The 15888-nt window shown below is 47.3% G+C and overlaps 1 protein-coding gene across 2 annotated transcripts in view; it reads left to right on the top strand.

The window, feature by feature from the left end:
* LOC135217411 (ras-related protein Rab-14) overlaps positions 1-15888 on the top strand; it is a 220134-nt gene that overhangs the window by 133670 nt on the left and 70576 nt on the right. For both annotated transcript variants that reach the window (XM_064253253.1, XM_064253254.1), the window contains one exon: positions 3486-3612. In XM_064253253.1, the coding sequence (XP_064109323.1) occupies positions 3486-3612 (127 nt within the window). The remainder of the gene's footprint in view (positions 1-3485; positions 3613-15888) is intronic.

The following is a 15888-nucleotide window of genomic DNA, read 5'->3' on the forward strand; positions in this document are numbered from 1 at the left end:
CGATTCACCCTTCGTCGAAGAAGTACTGTTTCATGATGGGGGGAAGGATCTTTCAGTTCAGAGCCTTGTGTTTCGGCCTGTCCACAGCTCCTCAGGTCTTCACAAGCCTGATGAAGAATGTGGCGAGGTTTCTTCACCTCAAGGGTGTAAATATCTCTCTGTATCTGGACGACTGGCTCATCAGAGCCAGATCAGAGAGGCAGTGTTTGGAGGACCTTATTTTGACCTTAAACCTGATCAAGTCGTTGGGATTACTCGTGGACCTCGAGAAGTCGCAGCTGACCCTCAGACAGAACATAGTCTATCTGGGGATTCAAATGGATTCTTGGAATTTTCGAGTATTTCCTTCGCAAGAGAGACTCGTGAAAGGCTTGGAGAAAGTCTCTCTCTTCTTAGGGAAAGAACGGACTTCGGCGAGGGAATGGTTGAGCCTTCTAGGGACCCTTTCCTCGCTCGAACAGTTCTTTCCTCTAGGAAGACTTCATCTACGTCCGCTTCAATTCTTCCTCAAGAGGTCATGGAATTGGAAGACCGGACGTCTATCAGACTTCTTCCCCATTCCAGTGGAGATGAGGCCTCACTTGGAATGGTGGTTGCCCCCGTTGAAAGAGAACAAGGGAATCTCCCTGGAGGTTCAGAACCCAAGCCGAGTGTTGTATTCCAACGCGTCGGAGAAGGGTTGGGGAGCAACCTTAGGTACAAGAGAGGTGTCAGGCACCTGGGAGGCAGCACAGGTGTCCTGGCACATAAACTGCAAAGAACTCTTAGCCGTACACCTGGCACTGAAGAGCCTCGAACCTTTTGTGTCAAACAGTGTAGTTCAAGTAAATGTGGACAACACCACCGCGCTTGCTTACATTCAGAAACAAGGAGGGACTCACTCCTTGTTCCTTTATGAGCTAACGAGAGACCTGCTGCTTTGGACTTCCCAGAGGAACATCTCCCTTCTTACGAGATTTGTTCAGGGGGTAAGGAACGTAAGGGCAGACAGGCTGAGCAGAAGGAACCAGGTCCTTCACACAGAGTGGACCCTCCACTCAGAAGTGTGTCAGAGTCTCTGGTCTCTTTGGGGGACTCCTCATGTGGATCTCTTCGCCACATTCCTCTCCAAAAGACTGGAAGTCTTTTGCTCAGTGGTAGAAGACCCCAGAGCTCTGATAGTCGACGCCTTCCTGCTAGACTGGTCTCATGTAGACGTCTACGCTTTTCCACCTTTCAAGATCCTGGGACAAGTACTGAAGAAATTTGTGGCTTCAAAGGGGACAAGGATGACCCTGATAGCCCCCTTTTGGCCGGCACAAGATTGGTTCACAGAGGTGGTGGAGTGGACAGTAGATTTTCCCAGATCCCTTCCAAGAAAGATGGATCTTCTCAGACAGCCACACTTCGAGAGGTATCATCAAAACCTCCCCGCTCTCGCTCTGACTGCGTTTCGACTATCGAAAGACTTGTCAGAGCGAGAGGGTTTTCTCGCAAGGTTGCAAGCGTGATCGCGAGAACCCACAGAGCTTCCACTAGACAAGTCTATCAGTCTAAGTGGGAAGTTTTTAGAAGGTTGTGCAAGTCAAAGAAGTTGTCTTCCTCCACTACCTCTGTGACCGAAATCGCTGATTTCTTGTTGTTCCTGAGAGAAGACTCTCATCTGTCTGTATCCACAATAAAGGGATACAGGAGCATGCTTTCGGCAGTCTTCAGAAATAGAGGCCTAGAACTTGCCGATAATAAGGATCTACACGATCTTATAAGATCCTTTGAAACTACAAAGTCTAAAGAACTGGCTCCTCCTAGCTGGAACCTAGATGTAGTGCTCAAATTCCTGTCATCTGAAAGGTTCGAACCTCCTCATCTGGCCTCGTTTCGAGACTTAACAAGGAAATGCTTATTTCTCTTGTCTCTAGCAACAGCCAAAAGAATTAGTGAGCTGCATGCCCTAGAGGATAAAGTGGGATTCAAGGGAGACTCAGCCATCTGCTCGTTTAAAGCATTATTTTTAGCTAAAAACGAGAACCCCTCGAATCCCTGGCCTAAGACCTTCGAGGTTAAAGGCTTATCGAGTCTCGTCGGTAGAGAATCAGAAAGATCTCTTTGCCCTGTAAGAGCACTAAAATTCTACCTGCAGAGGAAAAAACAGATGGGAGGCTCTAGACAAGGTCTTTGGTGCGCGGTGAAAGACCCCACAAGACTTATGTCTAAGAATGCTCTAGCCTTCTTTGTAAGAAATGTCATTACAGACGCACATAAGATCTGTCCTGAAGACGCTTTTCGACTCTTGAGAGTGAAAGCTCATGAAGTGAGAGCAGTAGCGACGTCTCTTTTGTTTCAAAAGAATATGTCACTAAAGAATATCTTGGAAGCGACATTTTGGAGGTGCAACTCAGTATTTGCATCTCACTACTTGAGAGATGTTCGTGTAACTTGCGAGAAATGTTTTTCTCTAGGTCCCTTCGTGTCTGCGGATACGATCCTGGGTATAGGAGCTAACACCAATCCTTAAATTTGTGCATACCTTCTATTAGATATGTTCTAGACTTTCTGCTGACAAAAGTGCTAGATGTCGCACTGGCGGCCGTTCACTATTGTTCAGTAAGGAACTCTTGTGATATCTTCTTAGATGAGTATTATTTTTTTTTTTTTTTTTATGTATGTGTGCGTAATGTGTTTTTGAGTTCTGGTTGTTGTGAAGAGTTTGGGGATAACTCTGAACAATCTTTAGTACTAACATGGTGGTTAGGATCAGGTGATCGGGATCGGTTGTGTGCTCCTTCATAAGGTGTATTGTCATATAAGTGGATTAGCACCCATTGACAAAGTCCTTTTAGGCTCTGCCGAGTAAGCGGATAAGACCCCATCGGCAGACCCACAAGAACTCTTAGCCATAGATGACATATCTCGCTAAAGTTTCTTGAGGTGATGCAGACTCCTGGGCAGCAGCCACGAAGTCTACCACCTATCAGGTAGGAACCAAGGTTTATTTATACCTACAACATATGTTGTTTACCTGTCTATTCCATAGTTAGCTGTCTCTTACCCTCCACCAAAGGGTGCCAATCAGCTAAGTATACATCTGACAGGTAAGTTGATTGTATGAAAATGATATTGTTATGATACAATAAAGTTTCATACATACTTACCTGACAGATATATACGATTAATGCCCCACCCAGCCTCCCCACAGGAGAAAGGTGGAAGAGAGAAAATATGATAGAAAACGGGAGCGGTTCCTAGTCCTGCCACCCAGGGCAGGCCGGTAGATCACCTGACCTACCTGTAGCGAGTGGCGCGAAATTTGAATTTCTGTCGGGGACGACGGAGTCTTAGCTAAGTATATATCTGCCAGGTAAGTATGTATGAAACTTTATTGTATCATAACAATATCATTTTATTATAGAAATATCATTTCTTTGGAAGGAGGGAATACTGTTGTTTTAACTGTGACTTCCTTCTAGCAAAAGTTATGACCCTAATTTAATTTTTTCTCTCCTAAGTTATGGCAGATTGTCCTCACACAATTGGTGTTGAATTTGGTACTAGAATAATTGAAGTCGCTGGGCAGAAAATCAAGTTACAAATATGGGACACAGCTGGCCAGGAACGTTTTAGGGCAGTAACAAGGTATGTATCAGTCAAGTGGTATTTAATATATATGTAGTATGCTAATCTATAATTTTTGTAGAATAGTAATCTACTTTTAATGTTTCGATAGCTTTTGGATATGCAATTTATTACACGCAATGATCATTGTTGGAACTATGTTTGTTGTAGATTTGTGTTAATCGGATATAATTTCCTTAGTTTGTTCTTTAGTTCAGTGTGTGTACAGTCACTACCAAGATTATGAACTAGTTACGCCCCAGATGCCCATTTGTATCTTGAATTGTTTGTAAGTTGGTTTTTATCATGTAGTGCACAATTATGTTGATGTTTACATTCCCAAGTTAACTCAGGAGTGCTTTCGAAGTTAGAAAGGTAAAAAGAAAAAGAAAGGTAAAAAGAAAAGAAAATATTGGGTCATGCAACATTCAGAATTTAGTCATTTTTTGCCTTGGAAGTTGTGATCTTGGAGAGAATTTCTCAGCAGCAGTGTCTGACATTGGAAATTCGCAAAGTAAACAATGCACATTGCCATCTTTTGACAAAAAAGGGATTTTGACGAAGGAAAAATCTATTTCTGGGTGATTGGCTCGTGTCGCCCTATGAAAGGATCCTTAATATCATTCTTTCTAGGTAAAATTAATCTAAAATTACCAGAGAAAAACAAAATTAAGAAAATGTCAGTAAAACTGACTCGCTCACTCTTAAAAAGAAGTGTCGGTATGGCAAATAGGGGCGAGTGGGGAACACTACCACGAGACATTCACCAATTAGAACTTCCAATCAGAATCCCCACAAGAGAGAGCTGATACCAACAGGTGATGCGGCCACTACTACTACTACTAGAGGACGCCACGGACAACAGCGCCCCTAGCGGACATCCTTAATCTAAAAACATCTTGTCCTGCAGGGGGGGGCAAACAATACAGGGTGGGTTTCATAGGGCGACACGAGCCAATCACCCAGAAATAGATTTTTCCTTCGTCAAAATCCCTTTTCTGGGCTCAGCTCGTGTCGGCCTATGAAAGAGTACCAGAGAAACAGACAAGATGGGAAAAAAGGACAAATGAAAAGCAGTTGTAAAATGAGGGATATAATATAAGTAAATCAATTACAGCATATAACTAAGTACTTAAGTCTAACTTATTCTAAACAGTAACATAAAAGAAAGTTAGTAATGTAAAGTACTTAAAATTACAATAAACACAGTAAATTTAAGGGACAATCCACTAATATGATTTCAGCGGCTAAGGCTAGGATATCCGAGTAGCATGGCGATAGGGTGAGGCATGTTGGATGAGGTAGGTAGAAAGGAGACCTGGATCTGTACTACAACTACTATACAGTATCAGGAGAAACAATGTTTCCCGCTGCTACTGCTGAAAATTTTAAAGATTCCAAGGACTTTAGATAATGATGTTTAAAGACTGTCGGAGATTTCCATCCAGTATACTTTTTAAGATCCTCAAAGTTCATATGTTGAAAGTAATTAATTGAGGTGGCTACTCCCCTGATGTCATGTGCTTTTGGAAATGAATCAGGATTGGCTTGTTTAATGAAGTAAAGGATTTGTTGTCTAATACCTTTTTCTGACAAAGTACCACCTTTCTCTCTCATGAAGAGAGGACCTGAGGATCTTGAGGATGTACGAGATAGAAAGGCTCTTAAAGTTGATACTGGGCAAAGAGAAGGGATGACTTTCCAAGGGCCCACCTTGCAGAGGATCCTCATTTTTAGCCAAAAAACTACGATCCGGAGCAAGCAGAACTTCTCCTGAGGGGAGGAATTCCACATGACCCGCATCTCTGGATAGAGCCGACAGTTCTGAAATTCTAGCTCCTGAAGCTAGGCTTAATAAGAATAATGTCTTTCTAAGAAGCATTATGAATGTACAGGACGAGTTGTCAGTATCTGAAGCTAGTTTGAGGACATCATTTAAAAACCATGAAACTGCAGTAGGCCTTTGAGAAGTCTAGTCTAGCACAGGCTTAGGAATAGACGTGAAATAAGATTCAGTCAGATCTATCTGAAAACCTAACTGAAAGATCTTCTTCAAAGCCGATTTATGAGTAGTAATAGTGCTAGCTGCTAAACCTTTTTCAAACAAGGATCTGAAAAAGGATATAGCTAGATTAACTGTCATGGTTGTAGTGTTTGTCTTTCAGGAAGGATGCTAATTTTTTTAACAGCTGAGTCATATTGTCTAATAGTTGACTCTCTATCTGATTCTAGGAAGAGAATATTTTGTGGATCAATATTAGCATCTTTATTAGCCGCAAACTTCATGAAGTCCATAAAGAATTCCTGAGGAAGCGAACACAGTCCTCATTTGTACTGATTGTGACAGCTTGGGATTGGGAATCCGTTGAGGTCGGAGACCCAATTCCAGAAGAAGAGGATACCAGTTGCTCTTGGGCCAGTCTGGTGCAATCAGAGCTACTATTCCCTTGAAAGTCCTCAGCTTGCTTAAGACTTTCAAGAGAGATTCACTGGAGGAAAAACATAAATTTTTCTCACTGATCCCAATCTAACGACAGGGCGTCCGTGGCATAAGCCAGAGGGTCCAGGTTGGGGGCCACATAGCAAGGGAGCTTGTGGTTCGCTTGTGAGGCGAAGAGATCTACTTGGAGACCTGGGACTCTCCGGCATATCCACTGGAATGACCCGTCGTCTAGGGACCATTCTGATTCCAGAGGAACTGACCGGGACAAAGCTGCTGCTATCACTTCTTACCCCAGCCGAGGTGAGTGGCGGACAGATGCCATTTGTGTTTGTTTGCTAGGGCAAAGATGGCTATCATGACATGGTTCACATGCTTGGATTTGGGACCCTCCTCTGTTGATGCAATGAACTACCACTGCACTGTCCAAAACTAGCCTTAGATGGAGACTTTTTCGGGGGTGGGAAGCAGTCTCTTCAACGGTTAAGAAATACTGCCATTGCTTCCAGAAACGTTTATGTGGAGCTGGCGAAATTGAACTGACCAACCCGTCCCCTGAACCTGTTTTGAACTGAGAATATCCCCCCACCCGGACAGGAGGCATCCGTGTGAATGGTTAACACTGGAAGGGATATTGAAGGGGTACCCGCTTGGCTAAGTTCTTTGTACTTATGACCATGGACGGAGTTGATTGCGAAGGATCTGTGGAATTACTGACAACTTGTCTCGAGATTTGGCGTTTGCTCTCGATCGCCAAACTCGATTTTATATCTTTTAGCCTTGCTTTCAGGAGGATATCTGTTACCGAAGCAAACTGAAGGGACCCTAGGATTCTTTCCTGGTTTCTCCTTGATGTTTGTTTGCATTTGAGAAATTGCCTGACAGATTTTGCTATTTCCTTCCGTTTGGCCACTGGAATTGACAGATTGTGGAAGGACAAATCCCATTGGATTCCCAGCCACTGAAAACGAGACTCCGGGGGTAAAGTCTGGATTTCGTTTTGTTTATCTGGAACCCCAGATGTTCCAGAAAGTGAACTACCTTTTTGGTGGCTTTGAGACATTCCTCGATCAGTTGTGCCCCAGATCAACCAATCGTCGAGGTATGCTGCTACCATGATTCCCCTGAGTTCTCAATTGCTGCACAAACCACTTCTGCTATTTTCGTGAATACCCTGGGGGCTACATTCAGACCGAAGGGCATCACTTTGAATGAGAATGTCTGATTCCTAGCCTGAATCCTAGGAATGGGCGGAAGTGTCTGGCTATAGGGATATGATAGTATGCGTCTGTAAGATCGATGGAGCATGTGACGGCTCCAGCGGAAGTAAGGTCCTTACTTGCGAGAGGGTAAGCATCTTGAACTTGTCGCAACGAATGAAAGAGTTTAGCTTTGACAAGTCTAAGATTACCCTTCTTTTTGTGAGCCTTTCTTTGGCACGCTGAATAAGCGACCTGAAATTTTAGATGCTTGACTCTCGCAATAGCTCCTTTCTGAAGGAGTTCCTCCGCGTAATCTGTCAATTCCTTTGATGGTATTTGGCGGAATGATTTGATTGGAGGAGGATCTTTGATCCAACTCCAACCCAATCCTTTGGACACTATGCTCTGTGCCCAATTGCTGAACCCACCATGTGACGGAAGAGGAACAGCCTCCTCCTACCTGGGGAGCCTCATTGTTGATGGGCGGGTTGACCACCACGCCCTCCTCTGAACTGCTTGCCCTTGTCGCCCTTCTGCGCCCCGCGGGCGGAAAAGTAGCCTCTCGCCCTACCTCTCGATTGTCTGTTAAAGGGAGGGTAGCCCTGACCTTCATACCGTAGGGTTGAAGGCGGCGAGAGTGCGTAGGAGGTCGAAGGTTGTGATTGAGGAGACAGCAGGAGGATGGGCTGGTTCTGTTTAGAAGTAGCAGGTTGTCCCTGTTGGGTAACCGGGACGGCCTGAACAAATTGCTGCTGTTGCTGGTGTTTCTGGTAAGGCTGGAACCTTTTACCAGACTTCTTTGGTTTCTTACCAGCAGTGGGGACGGATTCTTGCTTCCTCTTAGATGAAATACCCCACCTAGCTCTAAGGCTCTGGTTGAGCCTAGCAGCCTCGTGGTGTATTCATTTACAGCGGACTCTGGGAAGAGATCCGCTCCCCACATGCTAGAAGCCAGGAGTCTATTAGGCTCGTGCCTAATAGTGCACTCCTGCAGAACGTGCTTTCGGCAATTCCTCCTAGCTTGGAAGAAGTCGAAAGCATCCGTCTGAACCGTCTGAAGCTGGGATTTGGCCAAGATCTTAAACAGAGGTTCCGTGCCATACGAGAGAGCAGCCATCTCCGTTATGATCAGTGAATTGAGGGACCTGCCAAACCTAGTTCGCGCGTCGAACTCCGCCTGAATCAAGGAATCAGGCAGCCTTGGGAGCTTTTCGCCGAACTGGTCCATGGCGCAGTCCGGTTTGAGCTTACCAAGCGTGAACGTGGCTGGCAAGTTCTCCCACAATTCTCCAAAAGCTGGGAAGAGCGGAGAAGTAGACTCGCCTCCCTTAGCTGTGGCATGGGCTCATCCTTGAGGACTGCCTGAAGAGTCGTCTCTACTATTTTTGTAGCGAACGGAAGAGAAGCCTCCTCTTCCGTCGCAAAAATAGTGAAAGGACTCTTATAGGCCTGGAGCTTGGTGTTTGTGCACTCCCAGTCCTCAAGGCAGTGAACCCATTCACGTTGGGCATGATCCCTACTCTAGAGAACATTCTCCTAGAGATCTTGTCTTCCCTAGTAAGAGCCGCTACGGTCAGCCTAGCATAGCCGATGAAAGGCTGCGTCAAACCCGGAGGATAAAACTCGAAGTCCTCTCAATCCTTCGAGTTCCACACTCCGGGATAGAGATCATACCATCCTTAAACGGAGCGTAGGCGGCTACTCTCCATGGGTTCTCCATAGAGAAAGCTGGTAGAGAATCGTATGGCGGAAGCTGGAAAATACCAGCACTTGTCACTGGGGAGACTGGAAGGGGGGACCTGAGAGAGCCCAGCTACTCGGTCCTCATTCTCTCTAACTCTGTTAGAGAGATCTTGGATGGACTGGCCCGATTGAGACAGAGTGCTCGACAGTTGTGCGAACATCTGCTCAAATTTCGTCCCCAGGGCGGAGACTTGAGAGCCGACCATCTCGACCCACCTGTTGCATCACCACTGCTGAGAAAGCAGTGGGATCAAAGGTGCTGGGTCCCGCTCCTCCCACCGGCGTTACCGGAGTGGATGCAGTGGAGGCCGGAGAAGGCATTGGCTCGGCGGGAGCGCGAGCCTTCTCCTTAGAAGACTTGCTTCTAGAGCTCTTCGAGTAAGAAGAGCTCGGCTTGGCCTTCACCGCGTCAGCGTAAGAAGTCGAAGACTTCTTAGCCGAAGAAGACGAAGATGACTTCTTAGAAGTCGTCTTAACTAGGGTGGGTCGGTTCGGTTCTCTCTGTCCCTTCACCTTTGGGGGTACAGAGAGAGCGGGAGAGCGGGTAGGGATCTCAGATCCCACAAAGCCTTGGAAAGAAGCGCTTGAAGAAGGGACAGGAGAAGATCCAGGAGCGCCCAAGGAAAGACCTTGGGCGCCCGACACACCTACCTCAACCAACAAATCCTCTGACCCCTACCGCCATAGGCTCAATGTTGAGGCGTCCAGGGTAGCGACGTCCGGGGACCGACTCCTGTGTGCTAGACCCCGAAAGATTGCTGCATTTCTTGCTGGATGGAGGCTATGAGAGGGGCTGCGGACAAGGGGTCAACATACCCTGTTGACTTGCCCGCGGGGAAGATCTGTACGGCCAGCTTCTTGTCTAGGATGTAAGGCTGGCCTTTGGCGGCGTTCTTCCCGAAGCCGCCTACCCACGCTTTCAGGGAAGCAAGGGCGACCTCCCTCACACCAGCAGCCTGAAAAAAAAGGTGAGATGAGCTTCTAATGGCGGAACGGGGTTAACAAACTTATGTCTAAGAGTTGTTAGTAAAATGATAAAGAAGTCTATAATCGACTTACCCCTCCACCAGCTGACTGACTAGGTCGTAGCAGATGGCGCAGGCTTCCGGGTGCCAGACGATCATATCGTTGTACGGCGTGGCACATGGAGCGTGAGACCTGCACTCATCGTGGCCGCAGGGGTCGTTACACGTCGCGTTGCATCCCAGGACCTGACAGTTGGTAGCCTGTAAGTGGAAAGATACATAAGTATCAGGAGAACACTTACAGCCTAACAGTTGCTCCGCTGGTGCCGGAGCGAGAAAGTTAGATTAAACCAGAGCCCCGCCATAATACGTGTGGTAGAAAATGGTTGGTTGTCCTAGGCTATTGCTCCGCTGGCGGCGGAGACAAGAGATAGAATCCAACCAGATGTGGTGGTAAAAGGAAACCACGACGGATAATGGCGGGGATGGTAAACATATGATAATAAAATTAAACAAATCATCGTAAAATTAGGGTATATCCTTAAAAATAACAATAATATCAAACCTTTCTCCACCCGTCTACTAGAAGAGTGCCCGGGTAAGAAGCAAGCTCCCTTCCGGTAGCGGGGGGAGAGATGTAAGGATATAGTAGGCAAGCAACCGACCACTAGTAGTGACCACCCCGCCCGCTGGCGGAGCCAGTAATCTATAACCAAAGGTGCCCCGGCTGCGGCGGAAGGCTCCGTTCGTTATAGAAAGGGAAGGTGGCTGAGCAACTGGGGAAGGGGGGGGGAGGGTCTCGGCGTAACACGGCGGGAGAGAGAGAGGGGGGGGGTGGCCTACTCCTCCCCGTTCTCAACAACTACCCGCTCGGAAACCCGGTACCCTTATTGAGTGGTCGCCCTATACCCCCGCTGGGAGGAACCCCTGGCCACCTCAGAGAGAGAGGGAGGAAGGCAACTGAGGTTGTCAAGACAACCAAAGGGTCCCCCAGCGCCTCCCTATACCTGGTAGGGAGGGAAGGGGAAGGGGAAGGTGCGATGGAACACGTGACCGCAAGTGGCCTAAGCCGCGAGCAACACAACCTGTGGAAGGAAGGCCACGTGAACCAGGCTGTACCAATACATGGGACATGCACCTAGGCTAGCCTAACACCCTAAATAGAATAAATTTACATCGTAAAGATGGAAAAGACACTTTTAGTAGAAGAAAAAGAAGCCCAGGAGGAGGCAAACTGTTCCGAGGAACAGAAGCCTACTCGGAGCCAGCGATAGCCGATGAAGAGCAAGAGCCGGGATGCTGGGCTGGAACATAGAATAGCCCTAAATACCAAACTAAGAGAAATGGTAAAGGGGCTAACCTAGCTAAAACTCGATGTAAAAAACGATGAACGTAATATAGAAAGCCCATAAGTATAAGAAGTCCCAGTATGGAGGACCGGGAATTCTTAACGAGGCAGCATGGCGCCGCCACGAGACAACCGGGAAACCGTATATGACCTATTAGAAGGAAAATACTGGTTCCCGGAAGACAAAAATACAGTAAAACATTACTTATGAGGCACTTAACTTAGCCGTTGCGATGGCAGAACGTTCCATGATGAATGGTGATAAAATTCCTCGTAAATAGCACAAGCACAAAGAGAATGCGTCCGAACGCTGGCGCTAATTATTAAGGATGTCCGCTAGGGGCGCTGTTGTCCGTGGCGTCCTCTAGTAGTAGTAGTAGCGGCCGCATCACCTGTTGGTATCAGCTCTCTCTTGTGGGGATTCTGATTGGAAGTTCTAATTGGTGAATGTCTCGTGGTAGTGTTCCCACTCGCCCCTATTGCCATACCGACACTTCTTTTTAAGAGTGAGCGAGTCAGTTTTACTGACATTTTCTTAATTTTGTTTTTCTCTGGTAATTTTAGATTAATTTTACCTAGAAAGAATGATATTAAGGATCCTTTCATAGGCCGACACGAGCTGAGCCCAGAAATACATACTAAACATTCTCTATGGGCACAGGAAAAATAGAAAATGGAAATTCATCAAAGAATGAGTTAAATCGAGAAGATAAAGATAAGTACATAGGAATATTTTACAAGTATGAATGAGTGTCCTCGTGATTGTAAGAAGAATACATGGTAGTTAATCACGAGAATACTCTGGATGATCAAGGAAGGGGTTAAAGGAACACCTTCTTCTTTGCGTTTTGTTCTTTGCAAAAATTCATACCAGCAGAGGAGGCACGCAGTGCAAAATTTGAACTTATTGGTGGCAAAGGGAATCTCCGGAACACAGTTTTAACTTGTGACGTGTCTGTTTGAATCTGAATTTTTGTACAAGTAACTTACCCAGCAGATATATACTTAGCTATAGACTCGGTCGTCCCGACAGAATTTCAAAACTCGCGGCACACGCGACAGGTAGGTCAGGTGATCCACCATTCCCGCCGCTGGGTGGCGGGGTCTGGAACTATTCCCGTTTTCTAAGCCAATAATTTCTCTGTCGGTTGAACGGACAACACCTATTGTTCGTTCCTCCATCTTGGATTTCAACTCGTTTGCCGAGAATTTGGATTGGTTTTTTGGTGACGTATTCTGTTTTTTCTCTGGCTTGGCATACGCTTATTGTGGACTGTTTTTCGACTTTGGTTTTGACTACTCTTTCACGATGTCTGACGCTAAGGCTTCACCTATGTTTAGAGTTTGCAGTAGGGAAGACTGTAAGGTTAGGCTGCCTAAATCGGCATTGGATCCGCATAGTATTTGCGCTAAATGCAGGGAGAATGAATGTTCTTTTATTAACACCTGTGTGGAATGCGAGAACCTTACAGAGCTTGAATGGAAGGAATTATCATCATATGTTAGGAAGCTTGAGAGAGATAGAGTGAGGAAGGCTTCAGCTAGGTCATCTAGTAGATCTTGCTCCTTAGAACAAGAAATTAACTCTCCATCTAACAATTTTCCCTTAGCCTCAGCTGCTTCTCCCTGTTCTGAATCCAAAGATTCTTCGTCAGAGAGGGAAAATATAAAAGCTTCAATTTAGAAACTTCAAGCTCAGCTACGAGCTCTAAACCAAGGTAAGAGTGGTGATAGTGATTTGTGCAGTGTCCCCAGTGCAGTGGAGGGGGCGTCTGACCGGTTGGTCCTCATTGCTCCTAGGCCTAGACCTCTTCCAAACTCCCAGGACCAGGGGAGGAGGAATGTCGAAAGCCGCAGGGAGGATGCAGACATCCCCAACGGTCAGGCGTCCCTTCGGCAGATCCTGTTGTTAAGTCCCAGGCTGCCTCGGATTGCCGCAGAAAAGGCGTCCTAAAGGAGTGTTTTTCGGCCTCAGACTCTTCCTCTCCTAGACGAGGATGGAGTTCGGCCTCCCGTTCGCGCCCTTTGAAGAGAGCCTGGAAGGCGCCTAAAGGAGACGCTGCTGACTCCATCCCCGCCCCAGAGCGTTTTTCCCGAGGATTGGCCTTCGGGAACCTAAGAAGACTAGACAAGAGGAGCCTGCTCTTCAGGATCCGACCAAGAAGTTTTTGGTTAATCTGCAAGAGCAATTAGCTTCGCTCGTAGGCTCTTTTGCTAAGGACTCTACATGGAGGAAGGATGTCTCGCTCCCTGTTAAGAGTTCCGCTAAGCGTCCTTCTTCGTATAGGAGAGAACTCTCACGATCTCCAGGACGTTTATCGCCTTCGTCGAGAGACTCGTCGGATAGGAGTTGTTCTCCTGAGAGAAGAGCCCTTTCGCCCTATAGGCTGTCTTCCCCGAAGCGCCCTCTTAGACACAGCGCATCGAGCAGAAGTCTCGATCGGTTTAGGTGCAAGGAACCGGGAAACCGATTTAGGTATCAGGATCCCTTGGGTCTTCAGGACCAGGAGCCAGACAGGCGCAAAGAGGCAGCAAGACGCAAGGAAGGACGTCAAGAGCCTCTTAGAACTCTGGATTCAGGACGTCAGGATTCTGCTAGAAGGCAGGAATCAGGACGCTATGAGCCAGGACGCCATGAGTCAGGGCGCCAGGAGTCAGGGCGCCAGGAGTCAGGGCGCCAGGAGTCAGGGCGTCAGGAGTCAGGGCGCCAGGAGTTAGGACGCCAGAAAAACAAGGACGCCAGGAGTACGTTAGGCGTCAAGTGTAGGTTAGGGCGCCAAGAGCCTGTTAAGCGTCAGGAATCAGGACGCGGGGATCTTTTCAAGCGCCCTGAATCAGGACGCCAGGAGCCTAGCAAGCGCCACGAACCCGACGAACCTAGACAACAAGAGTCTAGTAGGCACAAGAGTGTTGCCGACAGACAGGAGCCTCACTCTTCGTATAGGAGTGCTAATGTTCTGCGCTCCCCTTCTCGGGAAAGGAGTTCTTCTCCCGGGAAGAGCCAGATCACTCCAAAACGATCTCCTTCTGTAGATCAGTTGGACCAGGTATCGGAAGACGAAGAGCCTGTAGATGTAGCAGTTTCGGACTACAAGAGACTTTCTCTTTTGCTGCTAAAGGAGTTCGGAGACTCCCTTCATCCTGCGGACCCTCCTTCACCAGGATCGTTGATGTCCAGCACTAAAGCTCTCAAATCGTCTTCCTTCGTTAAGATGCGCCCCGCTATTTGTATGAAAAAGGCATTGAAAACTTTTTCAGAGTGGTTGACTTCCAGAAGGGAAGCGGGCAAGACAGTTTTTTCCTGCCCTCCTTCCAAGTTAACAGGCAAACCAGGAAGGTGGTACGAGACCAAAGAGCCGATGGGGTTAGGTCTGCCTTCTTCCGCGGATGCGGATTTTGCTTCCTTAGTGGACTCTGCTAGAGAAGTCGTTGCTGTCTGCTAAGGCGACTTGGGGCATGTGTGAGCTGGACCACCTTCTAAAGGGCCTCTTTAAAACCCTAGAAGTCTTCAACTTTATGGACTGGGGGGCTTTAGGAGCATTAGCGAAGAGAGCTCAGGACACGGACGTTTGTTTCCATGGAGGAACTTTCGAGCGTCCTGGCTTGCCTGGACAGAGCGGTCATGGACGGTTCTGTGGAAGTTGCCTCTCTTTTTGGAACGGGATTATTGAAGAAGAGATCTGTCTTTAGCTCTTTCTTAGCAAGAGCAGTATCACCCTTGCAAAGGACATCTCTTCTTTTTGCTCCTTTATCCCCGCACCTTTTTCCACAAGAGACGGTTAGAGAGGTTTCGAAATCTCTTACGGAGAAGGCAACTCAAGATCTCCTCACGCACTCAGCCAAGAAGTTTAGGCCGGCAGTGCCGATAGAGAAGAAAGAGACCCTCTTTTGTTCAGCCCTTTCGAGGGGCCTCCTCTTCTAGAGCCCCTCTTAGAGGTCGAAGACCAGAGAGAAAGAGTAGACCATCTAGAAGGTCCTTCGGGAAGTCTAGATGAACAGCAAGTCCTCCAGACGAAAGTAGGCGCCAGGCTACTCCACTTTGCCAAAGTCTGGGCGCAGAAGGGAGCGGACTCCTGGTCCCTCTCTATCCTGAAAAAAGGATACTTGATCCCCTTCAGGGAGAATCCTCCCTTGACGACAACTCCAAGGGAGTTGACCGCCAGATACTCGGATCCGGTCCGAAAGCTTGCTATGTTGCAAGCAGTGGAACGGATGATTTCCAAGGAAGCGGTAGAACTGGTTCAAGATCTCCAGTCTCCAGGATTCTACAATCGGCTTATTCCTGGTACCGAAAGCATCGGGGGGATGGAGACCAGTTCTAGACGTCAGTGCCCTGAATTTCTTTGTTCTTTGTCTTGAAGAAGAAATTTTCAATGGAGACGTCTTCCTCTGTTCTATCTGCTCTTCGTCCAGGGGACTGGATGGTGTCCCTGGACCTTCAGGATGCGTATTTCCATGTGCCAATTCATCCGGCAGCAAGGAAGTATCTGAGGTTCATGTTCCAAGGGAAAGTGTTCCAGTTCCGAGCGATGTGCTTCGGACTTTCGACTGCCCCTCAAGTCTTTACGGACATCATGAAGAATGTAGCTTATTGGCTAC

Source organism: Macrobrachium nipponense, chromosome 7, assembly GCF_015104395.2.
Source record: "Macrobrachium nipponense isolate FS-2020 chromosome 7, ASM1510439v2, whole genome shotgun sequence".
NCBI lineage: Eukaryota > Metazoa > Arthropoda > Malacostraca > Decapoda > Palaemonidae > Macrobrachium > Macrobrachium nipponense.